Source organism: Magnolia sinica, chromosome 2 (assembly GCF_029962835.1).
Source record: "Magnolia sinica isolate HGM2019 chromosome 2, MsV1, whole genome shotgun sequence".
Lineage (NCBI taxonomy): Eukaryota > Viridiplantae > Streptophyta > Magnoliopsida > Magnoliales > Magnoliaceae > Magnolia > Magnolia sinica.
The window spans coordinates 23,797,698-23,819,707 of NC_080574.1; the positions used below are offsets into that span (position 1 = coordinate 23,797,698).

General features: G+C 37.1%; 1 protein-coding gene across 6 annotated transcripts in view; it reads right to left on the reverse strand.

Moving 5' to 3' along the window:
• The window catches only part of LOC131236676 (uncharacterized), a 106,457-nt gene that overhangs the window by 35,432 nt on the left and 49,015 nt on the right, over positions 1-22,010 (reverse strand). For all 6 annotated transcript variants that reach the window (XR_009166826.1, XR_009166825.1, XM_058233996.1 and 3 more), the window contains 3 exons: positions 18,627-18,705; positions 18,248-18,361; positions 17,984-18,153 (listed from right to left, as the gene is read on the reverse strand). Coding sequence is in view for 4 of the 6 variants with exons in the window: in XM_058233996.1 (XP_058089979.1) it covers positions 17,984-18,153; positions 18,248-18,361; positions 18,627-18,705 (363 nt within the window). In the remaining 2 variants the exon portion in view is untranslated. The remainder of the gene's footprint in view (positions 1-17,983; positions 18,154-18,247; positions 18,362-18,626; positions 18,706-22,010) is intronic.

Below are 22,010 nucleotides of genomic sequence, written 5' to 3' on the forward strand. Positions count from 1 at the left end.
TATTTTTGTATTCTATGTGATTGGACCCACTTTGGCTTATAAACCTTAGTATTAACTTTCCTTTTTTGTTTAAATGGTAAATTAGATAATTAGGCAAAGAATTTTTATTTGGTCCTAATTAGCCCCCCTCTAGGATTTAGCCATAATTTTATACCTCTGCCAAGCTTCTACATGCCATGGTAGACAACCCATGCAATTTCATCCCCTTCACGTGTTGTTTTCAAACCAAGCACGAGGAGCTTGCTTCAACCGATATATTGCCTTCTTCAAGTGATACACCTTGCTCCCCCCTTCCCCCCAAATAGACCTGGGAGGATGAAGCATATAGATCCCTCCGGTCAAATCACCATTCAAAAAGCATTCTTAACATCAAACTGATGCAAGGGCCAATTCAAATTGGCAATAAGAAAAATAATCATATGTACAAAGTTCATCTTAGTAACAAGAGAAAAAGTCTCAGAATAGTCATCATCAAAGCTTTTTGTAAAACCTTTAGCTATAAGGCAGGCTTTATGGCGAGCTATTCTTCCGTCAGGATTATACTTGAGAACATACACCTAATGAAAATCTACAGGATTCTTCCCAGCTGGTAACGTAGTCATTTCCCATGTATAATTCGTTTCAAGAGTTACCATCTCTTCCTCTGTGGCTCGGTGTCGCAGAGGAGAAATAAGTGCATCCTTAAGATTTTTATGAATTGTGGAGGAAGGGAAACAGGGAAGATTATAAAGGAAAAGAATGGAAACACCACTTGTTGAAAAAGATTAGAAGAAGAGGAAGAAAATATGAAAGAAAGAAAAGAAGATTGGGAAGGGAAGAAAGGAAACCACCGAAGGTTAGGAGGGAAGGAAGGGAAATACCACTTGTTGAGAAAGATTATAAGAATAAAACTCATAGAGTTAAGAGGTAAAATAAGGAAAGAAAGAAGAAGAAAGAACCCTACGAGCACTTAGGCTCTGAGTCTGATGCCATGTTAGAGGCATTGTTCAAAGTATCCCCAATATTATTTCTATCTACAGCTCAACGATACCAATAACACTGGTAGCAATACCGATAACACCAATAGTATCATAATTTCCAGGTTTCGGAGATGTATTGCTAAGTATCGCCAATGTATCACCAACATTTTCAAGTGTGTAAATTCCAAGTGTCGCTTGTATTGCCAATGTGTCGGTATCTTTAATGTATTGCCACTATTTTCGACTGTATAAATTACAAGTGTTTCTTACATCACTAGTGTATCGGCGATCTTTCGATAATCTCCAATGTATCGATACACGCCAAAATTTTGTTTATTAAAAAAATTCAATTTCAAATCTTTTTTAAGGGCACATGGTTGTATATAGTGATCAAATTGTCGACAATATTATCATTAACGCAACATGGGCAATATCGAGGGGATGTAATCTTCTATTTTTGGGCCTCTAAGGGCCAGCCTATGTTTTTCATTTCTTGTTTTTCTTCTTTCTTTTCTTTTGAGGGCTACTGCCTCGCTACCTCAGCGGGCCAACTCCCTCCCCTTTCTGTCTTTCCTTTTTTCTCTTAATGAAATTTGCATTATCTCTCAAAAAAAAAAAAAAAAAAAAACATGGGCAATATCAAGACCACATTCTTTCATCTCCTTTTCAGTTATCGACGATTTAATGGTGAAATATCATGTTGTCGATATTCTGAAATACTGATGGATGTTTGGATGGAATGTAGGGTGGTTAGATAGATGGTTGGTTGGATTGATAGGATGGTTGGACTGATTTCTTACAACAACACATGCTTTCAAGCCCCCCATTAAATGGAAACTTACTATGTATGCACTCTTTTCTTTTTGTAATTTTTTTATTCCTAAATATGCAAATATGTGCATTTTATCATCTCCAAAAGTTTTACTAAAAATTTCCACCATTTTCCCCAACATTTTCATGCATTTCTGATTATCGGCAATATTATTAGCGATATCCATATTGTTTTCGTATCCCCGGCCAACGAAACTTTTAGCGATACCGAAACTTCAAACACTGGTTAGAGGGGGAGAGCATTAGAGAGAGAGAGAGCATTAGAGAGAGAGAGAGAGAGAGAGAGAGAGAATTTGAGAGAAGAAACTCATATGGCAGAGAGATCCAACCCTACCTTATAACAATAAGAGATGGGTACAATTACATATATGCCCTTATTAGGCGGAAAAAAACCCAAAAAGAGAGAGAGAGAGATAGGGGACAAATAAGGAAAGCATAAAAATAAAAATACAAAAGGAAGGAGGCTAAGACAAAGGCCCATAACACACAAGGCCCAGGTGTATGTACTTGTGGGCCCAGTCATAGGCCCACATGCACATACACTTATAAGGTGATCAACAATAACTTGTTGATTGTTCCAAATATCGTCGATATTATTGGCATCTCAGGTTAGCGATACCAAAATTGTTGAAAGTATAAAAATTTCCAAATATCGATGATGTTTTCGATAATATCGGCAACACTTGGCGATTTATCAATATCGGTGATACTTTGAGAAGAAACCCTTATAAAAGTTCTCAGGGAAACATTTGTAAATAGACAAAAATTGGAAAAATTTTCAAGAATCCAAAAATCGCCAATTTTCGGGGATTTTCTCTTTTTTTTTGGAATTTGTTTCCTTGGGTGATATCGATCACTCCTGGTTTTTATTGAATAACAATTTGGATTTAGAAAGATTTCTCGACTTGAAACAAAGACGGGCCATGACTCAAAGGTGACGAAAAATTCATAGAAACTTCTTTTTTGCTTCAAGTGTTAGAGTATACACATTAGGTGCACCTGAGGTTCGGGATTCTGGGAAATGTACATGGTCTGTAATGGTACCAATGGGCTAGGTTGGCCTGTCGGGATTCCAGGCCTGGCCCGCCTCAGGACAAATTTTGGCTAGCATATCAGGCCTAAGGGCTAGGCTCGAGCTTAAAATTAAAGCCGGTTTCTAAATCGAGCAAGGCTTGGACTAGATGTCTAAAAGCCATTAGCCCGACCCATTAAGGTTAGGAGTTCGATTGGTTTTATGTTACTTGCTTCTTAAGGATAAGAAGGAATGCATGCTACCAAAGAAAGCCAAAATCAAAGGAACTATTGGCAGAGTCGAAGCTGGAGGAGGACTGGTAAGCGGTATTGCCATTGCATCCAATGGAAGCCATGGTTACAATATCAAATTCGAAGTCGAATTTAAGCCAAAAGAGCACCAACTCGAGCCTACCGACAAAGATTAGCATGTTAATGCCCAATGCCTAACTCCTCTATTCTTAATGTGAGGGTGGGGGGCTCTCTATCTCTAAGGATTTGTTATTAGGTCTCTCTCTCTCTCTACATTTTTTATGAAGAAGATGTCAGGGTAGTGTTGTTTGGGGGGTCCATTGGGCTAGCATGTTAATGCCCAATGCCTAACTCCTCTATTCTTAATGTCAGGGGGGGTGAGCTTCGGCCCTCTCTCTCTCTCTCTCTCTCTCTCTCTCTCTCTGCATTTTTTAGGAAGAAGATGTCAGGGTAGTGTTGTTTGGGGGGTCCATTGGGCTCAGGCCGAACCCTGTATAAACATTCTAGGTTGCACACCCGCTACAACCTATGGAAGAATTAAGCCTCACGACCAAACCTGCCTGAGAAGGACAGCTCCTATTACTCATTCGTAGGGCTATAAGGATTATCCGTATCTAGTGTTATCCCAAGCATTACCCGTAACCTTCCCTCCCGGCTATTGGAGAACTAGAGATTGAATCCCCAACATCATTACCAACCCACAAGCAACCATTCGGATGGGGGAATATCATCTGTTAAAGTTGGTTGATCAATCGTAGCGGATTTCGAATTTGATTGATTAATTCATTCACCGACTCATTTAATGAATTATTCACTGAAGTCATTCATTTCATTATCCTTTCAATATCCTTTTCTCCCCTTTCCTTCCTAGGTCTCATCGATGTTGCCTATAGGTCGTGATATGCCTCGAGATGGCCATATCTCCTGTCCCCCTACCGTTGGGAAATCCACTCCCGCTCTCGAGTCATCGCTCTGCTGCATCTAGAGCTAAACTTTTTTGGCCCATCACAAGCCCGATCCAAGTTTGGGCTTAGGTTGAACAATGCGGGCAAGGCTTAGACAGAGCTTGGCCTGACCCTACCTTAGCTTGTTGACACCCCTAATAATCCATGGGTACCCCTATAATACACCATCTCTTTATTTTGATTTGCTTTGTAACCGTATCCAAGATGCAACAGTGTATCCTTATGTCTTTCTCTTAAACAGACAAAGGGGGAGAAGATAAAATGTTGCGACTTCTCCCTCTCTTATAAAATTTTGACTTCTCCCTTCTCTTATAAATTTCTCCATTCCTTCTTTACATCTTTCTTCTTCTTCTTCTAATTTTCATGGCATTAGAACCAACACCACATCATGTGTGCGAGTCATGGAAGGGGCACCCCATGGAAAGGGCAACCTAAACCAAAGTCGAAGCTGCCATGACGTGCGGAGAGTTACCTAGACAACCAGAGTAGAAAGGGCTACTTAGAAAAGAGGCCAGAGTGAGTGCCACCACAAAGTGGGCCTTCGTGGACGTCGGTTGTGGAGCATGGTGGAATGTCACAATCCCAGTGTTTAATAGCGTAACTTGACGAGCTCCATAAGTCCTAGGGCTTTTGGCATATTGGTTAGGTTCTTAACAATTGGAATCAGAGATTTTCTGATCCATTTTATTTTTAGTTTCTATATTCTTTTTATCTTCTTTCTAGAGATTCTTCTACAAAGTCTATCTTGAAAGCCTACCAGCAAATTTCAAGTTATTAAATCTGTAAGGTGGTGAAAGAGAGATCATTCCTCCATCACCATCCTACAGATGCAGGAGGAATGCATCATTAACCTATCAAGAAGAGGTATCCCCACTGGCTATTATTCTTAAGAGGATTTAATCTCACCAGGGATTCTCAGCTATTTAATGGAATCAAAACACATCCAATTTTTCAGCATCAAACCTGCACTAGAATCTCTTTATCTGCTCAACCCTGCATCTGAAATCTTATAACCATTGCAGGATCTACACGATCTTCATCCTATGGTACAAACTCTAAATCGAAATCTCCCAGAAACTTGTTACTGCAGCCAATCTACACAAAACCCTCCAGGTACCTTCGAAAAGTCACCTGTTTCTGGTTCTAAATCACTTTTTTATCACCAGAATCGAGACTTTGACATTTTCCATCAGCAGCAGAAACATCTGAGATCTCTTTTGCGCCTAAATCTTTTTGTTGGATTTAAGTTGTCCTATATCTGGGCCTCTGGAAACATCCGGCTTTGGCTGAATCTGTCGTACAAACATTTTGGAGGTCATTTCCTATTATTATCCCTCTAGAAATTTTTTTATTTTTGGTATTTAAATGGGAGAAAATAAACATAATCAGATGTCATCTGAACGGATGGACAGCCCTAGTCTTACAATCACCACAATAAGACCAGATAGCACAAACTATTTGTAATGCTCTCAAGCAGCTCATACGTGTATTGGTGCGCGAAAAAGGCTAGGATACTTTTTTTTTTAGAGAGAGAACAATTTTTTTATTAAGAAGCACGCAAAAACATGCAACCAAACTCTACTACTCAAAGAGAGAGAGAGAGAGAGAGAGAGAGGAGAGATTGATGGAAGTAACTGTCTTAATATAAGAAGCCTAATTCAAAACATTAACTTATTTTTTCCTTAATAACTTCTTCTGACGAAGATCTTCTATTACCAAAACAACGACTATTACCTTCTCCCCAAATGTTCTAAAAGGCGGCCACACACAACTTTTCCCACATTGCACCCTCCCCAATACCAAGTTCACAAAAGATTCACAAAAAGGGCTAAGACACATTAATGAAAGTAAGAAACAACCCAATCCCGATGATCTCACTTATGATGAGTGGGAAAGCGAAATTTGGCTTATCATGTCCTGGTGATGGGGACATCAAAGGACCTACTCAGGTGCACTAGAGACGGAGACGACCACCCACATCAACGCAGCTTTCTTTGTGGATGGGAGACGAATTCCAGATGGGACCCCACATGCATTGGACGTGCATCAGGAAAACCCCACTTTGGGATGATGCATGTGGGTTTCTTAGGAGACCATTTTGGTCATACAATTTCTATTTCATGTCGGTCAGACCATTAGATCTTGTCGATTAGGCCATCGAAACACCATATCTTCCTAATCTGTGCCCCTTGCACTTTGATCTTGCTTTCTTTAAGTTTTTTTGTTATTTTTAGGATTAATTTAATAGTTTAGATTGATAAATAAATGTTTTAGTTTTCTTATTTTGGATGATAGGCCACTTCACTTAAGTGGGTAGCATAGTTGCAATTATGTTAAATTTTTAATTCCAAATTTTTAATTATAAAAGCACATGGGGGTGTAATTCTAACCCTGGTGGAGATTCGAAAAAAAAAAAAAAAAAAAAAAATATGATGAGAGAAGCTCTCTTGTGTGAAGAAATTTTTCTCCTCATTTTCTAAGGTTTTTTGAAAAACCCTCCCTTCCAATTAAATTGTAGAAAGGTAGAAGCTTGTTTAGTGACGGATTACTGACACTAGATTTTAGGGACGTGACAATTATTATATCAAAACTCCTTTCTTTCATCCTCGAAACCCTAACTCTAAACCTAGAATCCCTAACTTTCCTGGATTTTCCCCAACTTCTAAAAAAAATCCTAATTTCAAAATTCTCAATTCCCATAAATCCTAATCTTCCAAATTTTAGATTTTCCCCTTCCTAACCCTAATCATAAAACCTACAAATCTATCCCTTAAGTGTGGAGCGTGCCTATGCTAAATTGGAAGTTTTATCCTTCCATCAAGCCTAGTTTTAATTTTATTTTTTTAATTTTTTTTGAAGACACAGGGTGTCCCCACCTCTTTTTGAAGTGAGACCAATCCCTGCGGATACACGCAATCACCCACAACCACGTGTATCGGGTAAAGCCAAGGAGGGGAATCGAACCCTCACCTATAGGGAGCAAACCTGCGGTAAAGACCATTCGCCCAAACCTCGTTGGGTATCAGGCCTAGTTTTAATTGATTTATGTGATTTCTTAGCATGCGGGCATGTGATTTAAGTTAAATCAGATTTTATTTCATATCGTTTACTATTAATTACTTGGTGGGATAGCATCTTTTGTTAATTGAATTACTTTATGGACTATTTCATAATATCCAGAGTCCATAAAGTAATTCAATTAATAAAATATGCTAACCCACTAAGTAATTAAGAGTAAACAATAGGAAAAAAAAATTTTGATTTAACATAAATTCCATGCCCGCATGCTAATAAATCATATAAATGAATTAAAACTAGGCCCAATAGAAGGATAGAACTTCTAATTTAGGATAGGCACATTCTACACTCAAGGGATAGACTTGTAGGTTTTATGATTAGGGTTAGGAAGGAAAAAAGCTGAAATTTGAAAAATTAGGGTTCATGGGAATCAGGGATTTTGGAATTACGTTGTTTTACAAATTGAAAAAAATAGAAAATTGAAGATCTAGACTTTTGAAGGTTGTAATGGAAGGAAAAAGAAGAAGACAAGAGAAGAAGAAGAATACCTTTCGATGAAGAGAAAGAGGAAGGATGTAACTTGAGAAATCCACCACCAAACAAGCTTCTACCCTTCCACAATTTAATTGGAAGGGAGAGTTTCTCAAAAAAACCCTAAAAATTAAAGAAGAAAATTTCTTCACACAAGAGAGCTTCTCTTTTCTTCTTTTTTTCTTGTCAAATCTGCACTAGGGTTGGAACTCCAACCCCCTCCCCCCGTGCTTTTATTATCAATTTAAACCATCAAATAAATCCTAAAAATAACAAAATAAATAAATAAATAATAAAAGCAAGATCAAAGTACATGGGGCCCAGATTAGGAAGATCTGGTGGCCCGATGGCCTAATCGACAAAATCCAATGGTCAAATCGATACGAAATAGAAATCCTATAAAATGGTCTCCTAAGCAGCCCACATGCATCATCCCAAAGTGGGGTCTTCCTGATGCACATCCAATACATGTGGGGTCTTCAAAATGGCCCAGTGGGCCCCATCTAGAACTCGTCTCCCATTTACAAAGAAAGTTGCGCTGATGTGGGTGGTCGTCTCCGTCTCTAGTACACCCGAGTAGGTCCTCTGATGTCCCTATCAGACCACTTGGATCACTAATTCAGGTGCATCTGACCACATTGACGGGTATGACTAATGGATACCTTCCAGAAACATTAGATTAGCTGATGGTTCTCTTTCTAAAGCTCTAGAAAATGGAACTTTCTGTATTTCTAATTCCTTATTTATTCTATATGTTGTTCATGTTCCTTCTTTCCATCTAATCTTCTCTTTGTAAGCTCAGCAACCAAACAATAAATTGTTATGTCATTTTTTATCCATGAGATCCTATTATTTAGGATCTGACAAAGAAGAAGATAATTGGTGGTGGACGTGAAGAGGACTTTATCTCCTGTAGAATAGATTGCCCTGATTGGAAGCGGTATTTGGTGGGCCATTTGAATCGAAGCTTGCCATTCGTAGGTTACCGTAAAGAAAATCTCGATTCCCTTTTTTTCTTTCTTCTATTAGATTGTTACTTGAAAACGGAATTGATTTAGGAAGAAAATGCGAAAAAAAATAAAATTCCAGAGAAATCCGGAGATTTGGGGAAGAATCCAGGGTTTCGGGGTCTCTTGGATGAAAAATGGGTTCGGAGCCCTTTTTTATCGGGCGCGGATGCGCTACTGACCGGTTGAGTCGCTACTCAAGTGACATCACCAAGTTCTGTGGGTCCCACCATGATGTATGTTTTGTATCCACACCGTCCATCCATTTTGAGAGACCATTTTAGGTCATGAGCCAAAGAATGATTCAGATCCAAATCTCGAGTGGACCCCACCATAGAAAAAGTGGAGAGAGTGACGCTCACCATTAAAAATTTCTAATGGCCACAAAAGTTTTCAATGAAGCTGATATTTGTGTTTTCCCTTATTTAATGTCTGTGTTAACTTATGAACAGATTGGATCTCAAATAAACATCACGGTGAACCTTAGAAAGGTATCAATGGTGGGTGTAACTCACTCCACTTTTCTGTGGTGGGGTCCATTAAAGTTTTGGATTTGCCTAATTCTTAATCATGCCCTAAAATGTTCTCTCCAAATGGATGGACGGTGATACAACACATACATCATGATAGGATCCACATAACTTGGTGACGTCACTTTGTAGCGAGTCTCGCTACTCACATGCCGCATTATAGCTAATCCGCGCCTATTTAATCGACACGGCTACAAGGACGAACGTCATTTGTCACACATGTAGTGGGCCTCAGGGATAGACTTGTTTTTACGTGATAGGCATCCCATGAAACTCCCAGAAACCAAATTTTACCCGGATCTAAAACTCTAGTGGGCATAACAAAACAGAGCAAGGAGAAAATTGTTTTCTTTTTCCATGGCCCACTGAAGTTTTAGATGAAAGCAAAAGTTGAACCATAGAAGTTTCATGGAGTGCTTCATTACTGTAGACGGTTCAAATTTTGGACTCACATCACATAATGAGTTACCCTAAATTCTGAAGGGCATCTCTATAGAACTTTCCAGAAATTAAGAGAAAATTTCGTGATGAGGATAACTATCCAATCCACTGAGCTTCTTTTTGACTCCTCACAGATTCTCGAATCCACGAGGAAAAGATTTTTTATAAAAACAAATAAATTCTAAGAAATTCAAAATTGATTAATTGATGAATAAAAACGAGTTTACAACCTTTTAAATAGGGGTACCAAGCAATGGGAAAGAAATTAGAATCAAACTACAACTCAAACTCCTAGAATCCGCAACTTACTATAAATACCATTACCATTATGGAACACCTTGACATAATCTGAACCCAGTGTATCCGTCCACCAAGAAGGAGCCCCACCAACTGCTCAAAACCATTAATCTCCAGCCAAACCGCTTCGACTCTAAAAGGCTTTGGGCTGCAATTTTCTTCTAGAACTTCAAGAACAATAGGACGATGATCCGCTAGCACTCTCGGCAGACCACGTTGGATCACTAAAGGGAAACTTTCAATCCACTCTATAGAGAAATGGATACCTTCCAGAAACATTAGATTAGCTGATGGTTCTCTTTCTAAAGCTCTAGAAAATGGAACTTTCTGTATTTCTAATTCCTTATTTATTCTATATGTTGTTCATGTTCCTTCTTTCCATCTAATCTTCTCTTTGTAAGCTCAGCAACCAAACAATAAATTGTTATGTCATTTTTTATCCATGAGATCCTATTATTTAGGATCTGACAAAGAAGAAGATAATTGGTGGTGGACGTGAAGAGGACTTTATCTCCTAAATAAAGAAATCTCCGGTTCCGCTCATGTTCCCAACATAGAAAATAAGGATCGGGTACCTCTTGGGCACAGTCGTTTAGGCCATTTATCTTTTAACTCATTGTGTCTTTTGTTTCCTGGAAAGTAATAATAGTAATATTTTGCAATGAGAAACTTATCAATTATCAAAGCATTGTACGACTATTTTTCCTTTTAAGTAATTCAAAGACATTATTTTCCAGCTTATCCATCCAAACGTACGGGAACTAGACCCACTTGTTTCCGTATTCGGCTTCAAATATTTCATGTCATTTATTGATGACTATTCACGACATACGTGGGTTTACCTTCTCAAAAGTCATGGCAAAGTTCCATCAATTCTAAAGATGATTCATCAAATGGTTTCTACCAAATATAGCACTAAAATTAAATCTTTCAGTCTAACAATGCATGTGAATATTTACAAGATGATTTATATAACTATTTTGTAAATCGTGGAATAGAATTTCAATATTCATGTCCTTATACGGCACAGCAAAATGGCGTGATTGACCGTAAAAATTGGCATTTATTACAAGTTACCCGGCCTTTACTTCTAGGCATGTCAATATCAAAAGCATATTTATTAGGATGAAACCAATCTACTCACTACATACATAATCAATCGAACTCTGATTGATGTTCTCAAAGGCAAATATCCATTGCAAATTTTGTAACCTCAAACACCTCTATTCACTCAATCACCATAAGTATTTGGGTGCACTTGTTTTTTCACATCCTTGGACCCACTCACACCAAGCTAGGACAACAATCAAGAAAATGTGTTGTTGGGATACTCTAATACCCAAAAATGATACAAATGTTATTGCCCCATGAATCGAAAAAGATAGGTCTTTAGGGATGTCACATTCTTGAAAAACATGCCTTATTCATTTCACAAGACGGTGCATATTCTCCACTCCTTTGCTTGTCATAGATGAGTCCCATAGTGAGGAAATTGAGAGTTCCACTACAACAAACCAGCTCAAAGTATATTGTTGGAGGAGGAAGTTTCGTTCTCTTTCCGAGCACACCACCTCTCTTCAATGTTGGAACCAAAACCAGGGGATCTACTAATTGCTCTTCGTAAAGGAACTCAATCATGCACTCATCACTCACCCAATTGGTAACTATGTTTCCTATAAAAAATCTCTCACCTTCGTATTAGGCATATCTTACATCTATATCATTTACCATTATTCCTACCAAAATTGTAAATGCCTTGAGTGACTCCACCCTGAGTGACTCCAAACGGAAAGCAACCATGGTAGAGGAGATGTCTACCCTTGAAAAACAACATACTTGGGACTTGGTCACTCTAAACACCAGGCAAGCATGTGGTCGTATGCAAATAGGTGTTTACAATCAAATATAAAGGAGACGGAACTATTGACAGATACAAAGTACAATTAATTGATAAAGGCTTCACATAAAAGTACAGAGAGGAGTATGATAAAACTGTTGCTCCTATAGTAACATTTGTTAGTGCCTCGGTTTTGTCAATGATGTGAGCTAGGATATCTTAAGTTGATTGAGCCTCCATGGGAAGATATTGAAGACTGAAGACTCAAATACTTGAAGCATCAAGGCCGAAGACAACAAGTAAATCCTAAGGTGCCTTGGTAATCCAAGCCCTAGACACCTTTAAGTCCAAAACAACATACCATAGATGACTTGTTCTATATAGGAAAACCCTTAGTCATCAAGTTCGTGCCGGCTAGCTAATGTGCAAAGTATGTGGTGTGGTCAAAATGAATATCAAAATGCACAAGTTCGATCGATCCTCAATCAATCAAGCAAATCCTCGATCGATTGAAGGCCCTTCACTTGATTGATTGGTGCATGAAAACATCCAACGAGCTTTCTATCTGAAAATTGAATTAAGTTTGATCGATCGAAGCTAGCTGTCCTAGATCCGTTGGAGCCTTTTTTTTCTATAAATCTAAAAACCGAATCTTTGCAAATATGATGGATTTTGGTGTTTTAGAGACCCTATTGTATCCCGAGTTATACCATACCTCCTAGGCTCTATCCCAAAAAGACTTATGCTCTCTTCTCAGTGATTCTTTACTCTAATGAGCATTCCAAGCTCCATTACAAGAACATTATCTCAAACCTTCTTTAAAGTTCAGACAATCTCATAGGTAAATCCTAATGTCTATCAACCTTTAGAGTATCCATCTAGATGAATCTCTATTAGGAACCAACTAAAACCATTAGTTGTACTTGTAGGAGATTCAACTCTCATTACCTTGGTAGCCTCATTGGAGCATTAAGTGCAAAATAGTTGATTCAAAAAAGTGGAAGAAGACCGACTTTAAAGATCGGGGGAGCATAAGAGAAGCAGATTCAAGAAGCGAAGACGCATCTCAAGAAGGTTCATCAACGAGGCTCAATCCGATAAGTAAGGTTATCAATCTATAGTTAATATACTCTTTCCTTGTGTAGGATTGAGTATTGATTTTGTGACCCGAACCCGATCGAGTCCTTGTGTAGGCCTCCGACGGGAGTGCACATGCGTAAGCAAGTCCTTGTGTAGCCCTTCAATGTGAGTGTACGTTTTTAAGACCTTGTGTGGGCCTCCAATGGGAGTGTAGGTTGGCAAAGGTTAGGGGTGAACCTATTGAAAACTCATGAGATAGTGAAATCTGGTATACTGGAGAAGAGTACGTCCGCCAGGAGTGGAGTAGGCAAGTAGTCGAACCACTACATATCCTTGTGTTTGCGATTGTGAATTGAGCACATTTCTATTCATGCTTATGAGTTTAATTGGTTGGATTATATGAATGCTTAAATGGATTGTATGCTAAGCATTTGATTGATAGCACATGCACACACAAGATATTTATCTCACACATAGACTAGTGGCTCAACTAGTTGTGTAATTTGTAGTCTATGCAATTGGACCCACTTAGCTTGGAAGCCTAAGTGTTAATTATTTTTAATTAGTGAGATAATCCAACTAAAAATAGTAAACTTAGTCGTAATTTAGTCATAATTCTAATCTCCACTAACCTTCAGCGTGCCGTGGTGGACAATCCACACAATTTCAACTTTAAAGTCAGTTCGCATTCTCTTCTCTATTGTTGCAAACTATATCCAGCCCCTACACCAATTAGACATCAAAAATGCATTTCTACATGGTTATCTATCTAAAGAAATATATATATATATATATATATATATATATATATGGTTCCACCTCTTGGCTTCTAACCTCAAGGGGAGACTGGCAAAGTCTATCATCTACGGAAAGCTCTATATGGGCTCAAATAGTTGCCCTATGCCTGGTTTGAAAAACTTGGCAGCAAAATTTTAAAGATTGGATTCCAAATAAGTGCCTTAGATAATTTTGTTTTTGTCAAACAAATGGATGGCAACACTACAATCCTTGTAGCATATGTCAATAATATTATACTTTCTAGCTCAAGTACAACTCAGATAGCCAATGTTAAGAAATTCATCGCTGCATCTTTTGAAATGAAGAACCTCGAGCCGTTGAAGTACTTTCTTGAAATTGAAGTAGCTCAGTCAAAATGTGGAACACACCAATGAAAATATGTTCACGATCTTCTTTTTGAAGCTGGCCTACTTGGTGCTCGTCCAATGGATACACCTCTTGAAGTGAACCATAAGTTGCACAATAAACAACTAGAGGACATGGATAATCCAAGTATGTATCATCGGCTAGTGGGTTGCGTAATTTATCTCAGTTTTACTCATCCGGATATCTCTTATATTTTTGACATTGTAAGTCAGCAACAACCCTATCGTCATCATATTGATGCAGTCTATCAGATTCTTCATTCTTTAAAGGTTGCACCTTGTCGAGGTCTTCTTTATTCGAATAATGGGCATTTGAATATTAATGGATTTTGTGATGCTACTAGGCTGGTTCTTCATCCAATTGACGATCTATTGCAGGATATTGCACATTTGTGTGGGAGGAATCTAGTTACTTGGAAACGCAAGAAGCAATCTATTGGTCCTCACTCTTCAGCTAAAGTTGAGTATCGTGCAATGGCTCATACAGCTTGTGAGTTATTATGGGCAAAAGCCATCCTTCATGGCATGGATTTCACGACATCTTCTTCAATTCCCCTACATTGCAATAATTAGGCAACATACATATTGCATCTAACCCAGACTCTCATGTGTGCACAAGACACATTTAAGTCAACTGCCTCTTACGTGTGGAAAGGAATTCATCGTCATAAATCAGCAGTTATTTCTAATATAGTCTTTGTTCAGGGAAATGGGTCGTCAATCAGATTTTGGGAGGAAGATGGTACCCTGAAAACTAAATTTCCATCAATTTTTCGTATAGCAGCTAACAAAGAGGGTTCTATTGCAGCGCATTACTCTCAAGGGGGAACTAGCAGGGTCTGGGAAATTAATTGTCACAGGAATCTTCAAGATCGTGAGGCCGACGAATACGTGGAACTGCTCCATACTCTCTCTTCAGTGAATCTGGATCACTCCTCTCCAGATAAACTGATGTGGCTGCATCACAAGTCTGGAAACTTTTCAGTTAAATCCTTATATTCGGTTCTAGCCTCCTCTCCTTCTGCTTCTGTGCAAGTCTGCCCTTTTATCTGGAAATATCCAGCCCCCCCCCCCCAAAAAATTATTTGCTTTGGTTGGCTCGCAGCTATGAACAGGATCCTCACAATCGATAACCTCAGAAAACGTGGGATGCAGATCGTTAATATATGCCTCTGTTGTATGTGTAGTGAGGAGACTGTCGATCATCTCTTCGTTCATTGTTCTTTCATATCCCAGATTTGGAGGGACTTCTGGCCTAGATTTAATATAGTTGGGTGTATCCCTAATTTGGCAGCCTCCTTCCTAGCAGCCTGGCAGGGATATAAGCTTGGTAAAGTCCAAACAAGAATATGGAGAATGGCTATTATTGCAATCTGGTGGGCTGTCTGGAAGGAAAGGAATGATAGATGTTTCAATGACGCTCAGTCTACAGCTAAAGACGTGGGATCCTTTGCCAAAAAGTTGATGTTTGAATGGGTGTTTAATGTTTTGGGTCTTAAAGACTATGATCTAGCTTTTTTAGGTGCTTAGTTTGCTGTCTGGCTGCTATCTCAGCAGTCCTCTTTGTATGCTTTCTTTTCATTTTAATATATTTTCTTCGTTACTTAAAATAAAAAATAATAATAAATAAATAAATAAACATTTAAGTCAACTGCCACTTTATTCGAGAGAACTTGGCTACCAAAACCATTTACGCACACTTTAGTTAATTCAAAAGAACAATTAGCAGATGTCTTCACCAAAGCTACATCGACAATGCGTCTCAAGAACATTTGTGTCAAGCTTGGCATGAATGATATCCATGCCCTAGCTTCAAGGGGAGTGTTAGAGTATACACTTTGGTTGCACCTAAGGTGAGCCATTCTAAGAAATGTACAGTCTGTGAGTGCATCTTTATTTTGATTTACTTTGTAACCATATCCAAGATACAATAGTGTACCCTTTTCTTTATTTCTCTTTAAATAGATAGAGAGGGCGAGAGGATAGAACATTGTGACTCCTTTCTCTTATAAATTCCTCCATCATTCCTTCTTTACATCTTCCTTCCTCTTCTAATTTTCAAATTGTAATGGAAATTCATGTTTATGCATTTGAAAAAATTAACATTTAAGTGAAAATTGCGGGAAATTAGGGAAATCCTAATTTTTCCACTTTTATATTGGAAAATGTGTTCTTCACTGTTAATGTGGAAATTTTATACATTAATGAGTGTTGGCCAATCTATTGATTGGCTAAAAATTTAGTATATTTATTTTATACTAATTTTTTTTATAACACGTGGTTAGGCCCCAATAAAATGGAAACTTATTATGTAGTTTTCTTTTATAATATTTTGATACCTACATGTAAACATGTGCCTTTTAACATCTTCTGAAGTTTCACTGAAAAATTCCACCTTTTCCCAAGATTTCCCCAATGTTTCCCTTATACGACGATATTTTTCCAAGTATCAGCGATACCCATACATGTTTTCGTATCCCCGATAATTGATACATGTAACGTTATTGATACTTTGAACACTGATTGCAATCAACCTATGTAATAGGCTATTAATAGTGTTTGATTGCAACCAGCCTATATAATAGTATAATACACTGCGCCTATGAGAGTTTTGTGCTTCCATTGCTGGTCCAATGCCCAGATGGAGCGAGGTTGCATCAAGTTGGAATCCGGCGTCAAACTTATGCCACAACTTCCATCATGAATCTAAGAACATGATTCATGTAGCCAACCCCAGTTAATTGGAATAAAGCTTAGATGATGATGATGATGATGATGATGACAACAACAATGATGATGAGGTAATCTACAATAAGGAAATAATTTGGATAGGGTGGATTAAGGTACAAGAATGGCACTCGTACTGTGTGCATGTTTACAGATCATCATTGCCACGCCACTATCAAATAGCTTAGCACTTCGAATTACCAAAAAAGAAATTTTACATGCCAACTAGATATGTGCATCTCTTATATTGTTGTGCATGAGAAAAATAGTTGGACCCACCGTAGATAGGCCACCATCCAAAAAAGTAGGATTGACAAAGTAATCCTGAGCTCTAGGTAATGGGAATTTTTTATTGATTTTGGAATGTTGACCATATGAGTTAGATCTTAGTATGTCAAACTAGAGCATAATACTGGTCCATCAGACTAGACAAACCTAAACTATGACTCAAACAAATTCAACAACGTACTAAATCAGCATACGCCAACGAACTGGGCATTATTTTAAGTACGAACTAGGAAACTTAAATCAATGGAATCGGGATATAGCACGGGCCACGGATGACTTCATAAAGTGTTGAGATCACAAGAAATCGAGTTGGAGGGGCCTATCTAGGGCAAAAACAGCCTAGCAAACACTTTAACTCCAGATGGGTCGTAACTTTGCAACCAATTATCGGAATCGCACATATGAGATGCCATTGGAAAACTACCTATTCAAAGCCAAATTTTACTATTTTTATTTTTTAATAAATCATGGTTTGTTATTTTTAGTTTTTAAGAATTCAATTCTAATACAAAGTCTTTGCTATAGTTATCTATTGAGTGGTTTATGAGTTTGGGCACGTTTAGACGTCTTTTACAATTTTTAGTTAGTTCACTATTTCGGGAAGTTTCTATTTCAAGAAAGTAAGGAGTCATGCTGATATAAATCATGCCAAATGAGCTGTAGAAACAATGCATTCATTATTATCAAGTTTATTTCTAGTACTAGAGGTTCACTTCTCCTTGGGTATTCAAGGTCATCATTTTGGAAAAAGATGGCAATCTTCTCTTCCTTTTATCGATGTACCCACCAAGTTAAATTGTGATTCAGGTAATTATGCCATGATCCTATGCCCACATGACATCAACCATCCTTTGCCAAGGCTGGGGACCAACAAAGCAGAAGTGCTACCAACCCGAACTTTTTTTAGAAGCCTCCAGAACATTTGCTATCAGAGCGAATTTAAAATTGAAATACAACACAAATACATGGACACAAACACACCATATTTATTTGTGTGTGGAAACACACACACACACACACAGTCTTGCAAGAGTGCACATGGTTACCTTTTGATTCATAGTTTCGATAAATAATGTTTCACGAATGGATGAAAAAATTGCATCAACGAAGTCCTCAAGCATCCCTTTCGCATGATAAATTTTGGCAAGCTGAAACCTTACTTTCCCACTAAGCCACCATGGTTTAGGACCCACAGAATTTGTGTCAATTGTTGATTCTGAAGAGGACATCATGGAGAACAAAACATCTTTGAATAGGCATAACTAAACCCCAATAAAACACCAAACTATAAAATAAAATAAAAAAGTTACCCTGATTTTTGGGAGGAGATAGTACAGTAATGGCTTCATCTTTTTTTTCCTCATCAAGAAGAAGGGAAGCTAGAGTAAGTCGGCTATCAATATCGTCCTCCATCGCAAGCAAAACTAAATGAAACAAAATAATAATAATAACAATGTCAGTTTCAAACTAATTATGAACTTACGGTACACTTAGTATAAAGAGTAAAGAAGCAACTATACTTTAGGATTGATCAAGGAGCAGTTCTAAACTTGCATAGTCCATGTAAAAGACACTAAAATACTAACATGGCAAACCTTCTCCAAGTGAAACATGTGCATAATGTGCGGATAAAATGAAGCTCAGTGCCATATCTTTCTTAAAATAACATGAATAAAGGAAACACAATACCCTTATACAAGGCTGCAATGGCTTTTGCTCTTTCCTTCAAGGAGATGTAACACTGAGCAATTTTTTTATCTAAATAAACCTGCCCAAGTTAGAAATGCACTTGTATTCAGCATAGAATTTTGAAGCTGAAGAACAACAGAATGACATTAAACTCCAGTTAATATAAAAAAGAAAGAAAAAGAACATTGGATCAAGGAAATTGTAAAAGAGAATATTCTAAAAGGACGTTCCTAACATGACACTAGGTGCAAAAAAAGGGGCATAAATTACGAGTCTACATTTACTTCAGACCCTCCCTCAGTAATTTCATTTAGATAGAAAATTCATGCATGACGTAGATGATTGAAAGTGTCCCCCATGCCCATATGCCATGAAGGCAACTTTTAGTAACACCTACGATGACTTTGAGCACGAGTGTGTTTGAAGCAATGTTCGAATTATCTCCGATATTATCAAAATATCTCCTATATTATATTTATCTCCGGCTCAGCGATACTGATAACACTGGTAGCAATACCAATAGCACTAGTAGTATCAGAAATTCCAGGTATTAGCTATGTATCGCTAAGTATCACCAACGTATCAATATCGCTAATGTTATCGCCAATATTTTCAACTATGTAAATTCTAGGTGTCGCTTGTATTGCCAATGCATCAATATTGCCAATGTATTGCCAATATTTTCGACAATGTAAATTCTAGGCAATGTCTTAAATATCGACGATATTAGCCAATATATCCCACGATATATCTTGTATCCCACCTGTGCAATATGAAACACACAGGTAGTGCCGATATATCCCACCTATTCGATCTAGTGAGCATTTTCAATTTTCGATCCATATTTTTATTGTAAATCACGTTAAACCAGTGTCAAATGGTTACGAATCTATGATTCCTCATGTTTTTCATGAAAAATTATGGATTTGGAACTTCGACTTTGAGGGGGAGATGGGTCAAAGTGTGGAAAATTGAGAAAAAAAAATCTCAATTTTTCACAAATCAGATGCAATCTTTGTATCCAAACACAAAATTAAACATTTATGTAACTTGATCTAGTGATACTTCTTTTGCTTTTGAATCTATTGCTTGTGTTTCCATACATGTCTTCTTACGTTTATAAATTATATGAATATATTTTGAATATACTTCCAACAGTTCAATTGGAAAGCACAAATATTATAGCGACGCTGCAGCTACGTAGTGCGTAGCATCCGTAGCGTAAGCTACAATGTATTTTTACTATTTTAGTTTTTATTATTATTTTTTCACGTTTTCTTTGTTTCTAATTTTGAGTAATGTGACACTTGTATTGTACTTGATACTTTTAACCTGTGGGATTTTAATTTCTTTTCATACTTGTGACTTGTGGTTTCAGTTAGACATTATTAATTAAAGTGGTCTGCTTATAAAGTTATTGATGTGATAATGATTTGATTTGGTATATGTATGTGGATTGGCTTTTGATAAATGATAAGTAATAACTAGTCTGAACATGCTTATACTTGAAAAAATGAATTATCTTTTTAGGCATTTTTTATTTTTATTTTTCTTATTATTTATAGTATTTTTCCTATTTTTAAAATCAGATGCAATCTTTGTATCCAAACACAAAATTAAACATTTATGTAACTTGATCTAGTGATACTTCTTTTGCTTTTGAATCTATTGCTTGTGTTTCCATACATGTCTTCTTACGTTTATAAATTATATGAATATATTTTGAATATACTTCCAACAGTTCAATTGGAAAGCACAAATATTAGGACCCCATACAAAGGAAACCCTTGTTATGTGCACTTTTTTTTTTCTAATGTTTTGATTTCTAAGTGTGTATTGATGTCTTTCTCAACAATCCCTGAAGTTTCATTGAAATATTCAACCAATTTCCCAATGTCCTCATGTTTCCCAACAACAGCGATACATTACACGATACAACCGATATATCCCATGTGATAACCGATATTTATCCACATCCCAAGGGTGCGATATATTACGTGATAACGATAGGTAATGCTCGTATCATAAGTGTATCGACAATATTTCAATAATATCGCCAACGTATTGATATCATCAAAATTTTGTTTATTAGAAAAAATTTTATTTCAATTTTTTTCATGGGCACATGCTTTTATGTAATGTTCAATTTGTCATTGATAATATTGATAATATCTCGATATTATTGATATCACAACATGCGCAATATTGAGATGACAATCTTTCATTTACTTTCCAATTGTTGATGATTTCTTGGTGAAATATCATGTGTTGTTGATATTTTGCAATATCGATGGATGTTTGGATGGAAGGTTAGATGGTTAAATAGACCAGATGGGATGGTTGGACTGATTTCTTACAACTGCACATGCTTTTAAGACCCCATTAAATGGAAACTTGTTACGTATGCATTCCTTTTGCAATTTTTTTATTTCGAAATATGCAAATATGTACATTTTAACTTCTCCTGAAGTTTCGCTGAAAATTCACCATTTTTCCCACGTTTCCCTACATTTCCAGTTATCAGCGATATCATCGACGATATCAATATTGTTTCCATATCCCTAGCCAACGAAACTTATAGCGATACCAATACTTCGAACAATAGTTTGAAGTATCGGTATCGCTACAACTTTTGCTAGCCAGGGATACAGAAACAAGATCGATGTAGCCAATAACCAAAAATGCAAGGAAACATGGGGGAAATGGTGGAATTTTTCAGTGAAACTTTAGGAGATGCTAAAATACACATATTTGCATATTTAGGAATTAAAAATTTTACAAAAAAGAATGCATACATAATAAGTTTCCATTTAATTGGGGCCTAAAAGCATGTGTTGTTGTAAGAAATCAATTCAACCATCCCATCTATCCATCCAAACATCCATCGGTATCTCGAAATATCAACACATGATATTTCACAAGAAATCGTCGACATTGGAAAGGAAACGAAAGATTATGGTCTCGATATTGCCTATGTTACAATAACTATAATATCACAATATTATCAATATTATAGTCAACCATTTGAACACTGCATACAACCATGTGCACATAAAAAAATGAAATGGAAATTTTTTTAATAAATGTGTTTTTGGCGATATCGATACATTGGCGAATTATCAAAATATTACCGATGCACTAGCGATACCAGCAACACCTAGAATTTACACAATTGAAAATATTGGCAATATCGATACATTGGCGATACAAGAGACACATGGAATTTATATAGTCGAAAATATTAGTGATACCGATACATTAATGATATCGATACATTGATAATACTTAATGACATGTCGCCGATACCCAGAATTTATGATACTGCCAGTTGATGAGGACATCACTTCCTATATACTTTTACGTACATATCAGAGGAGGCGGGTC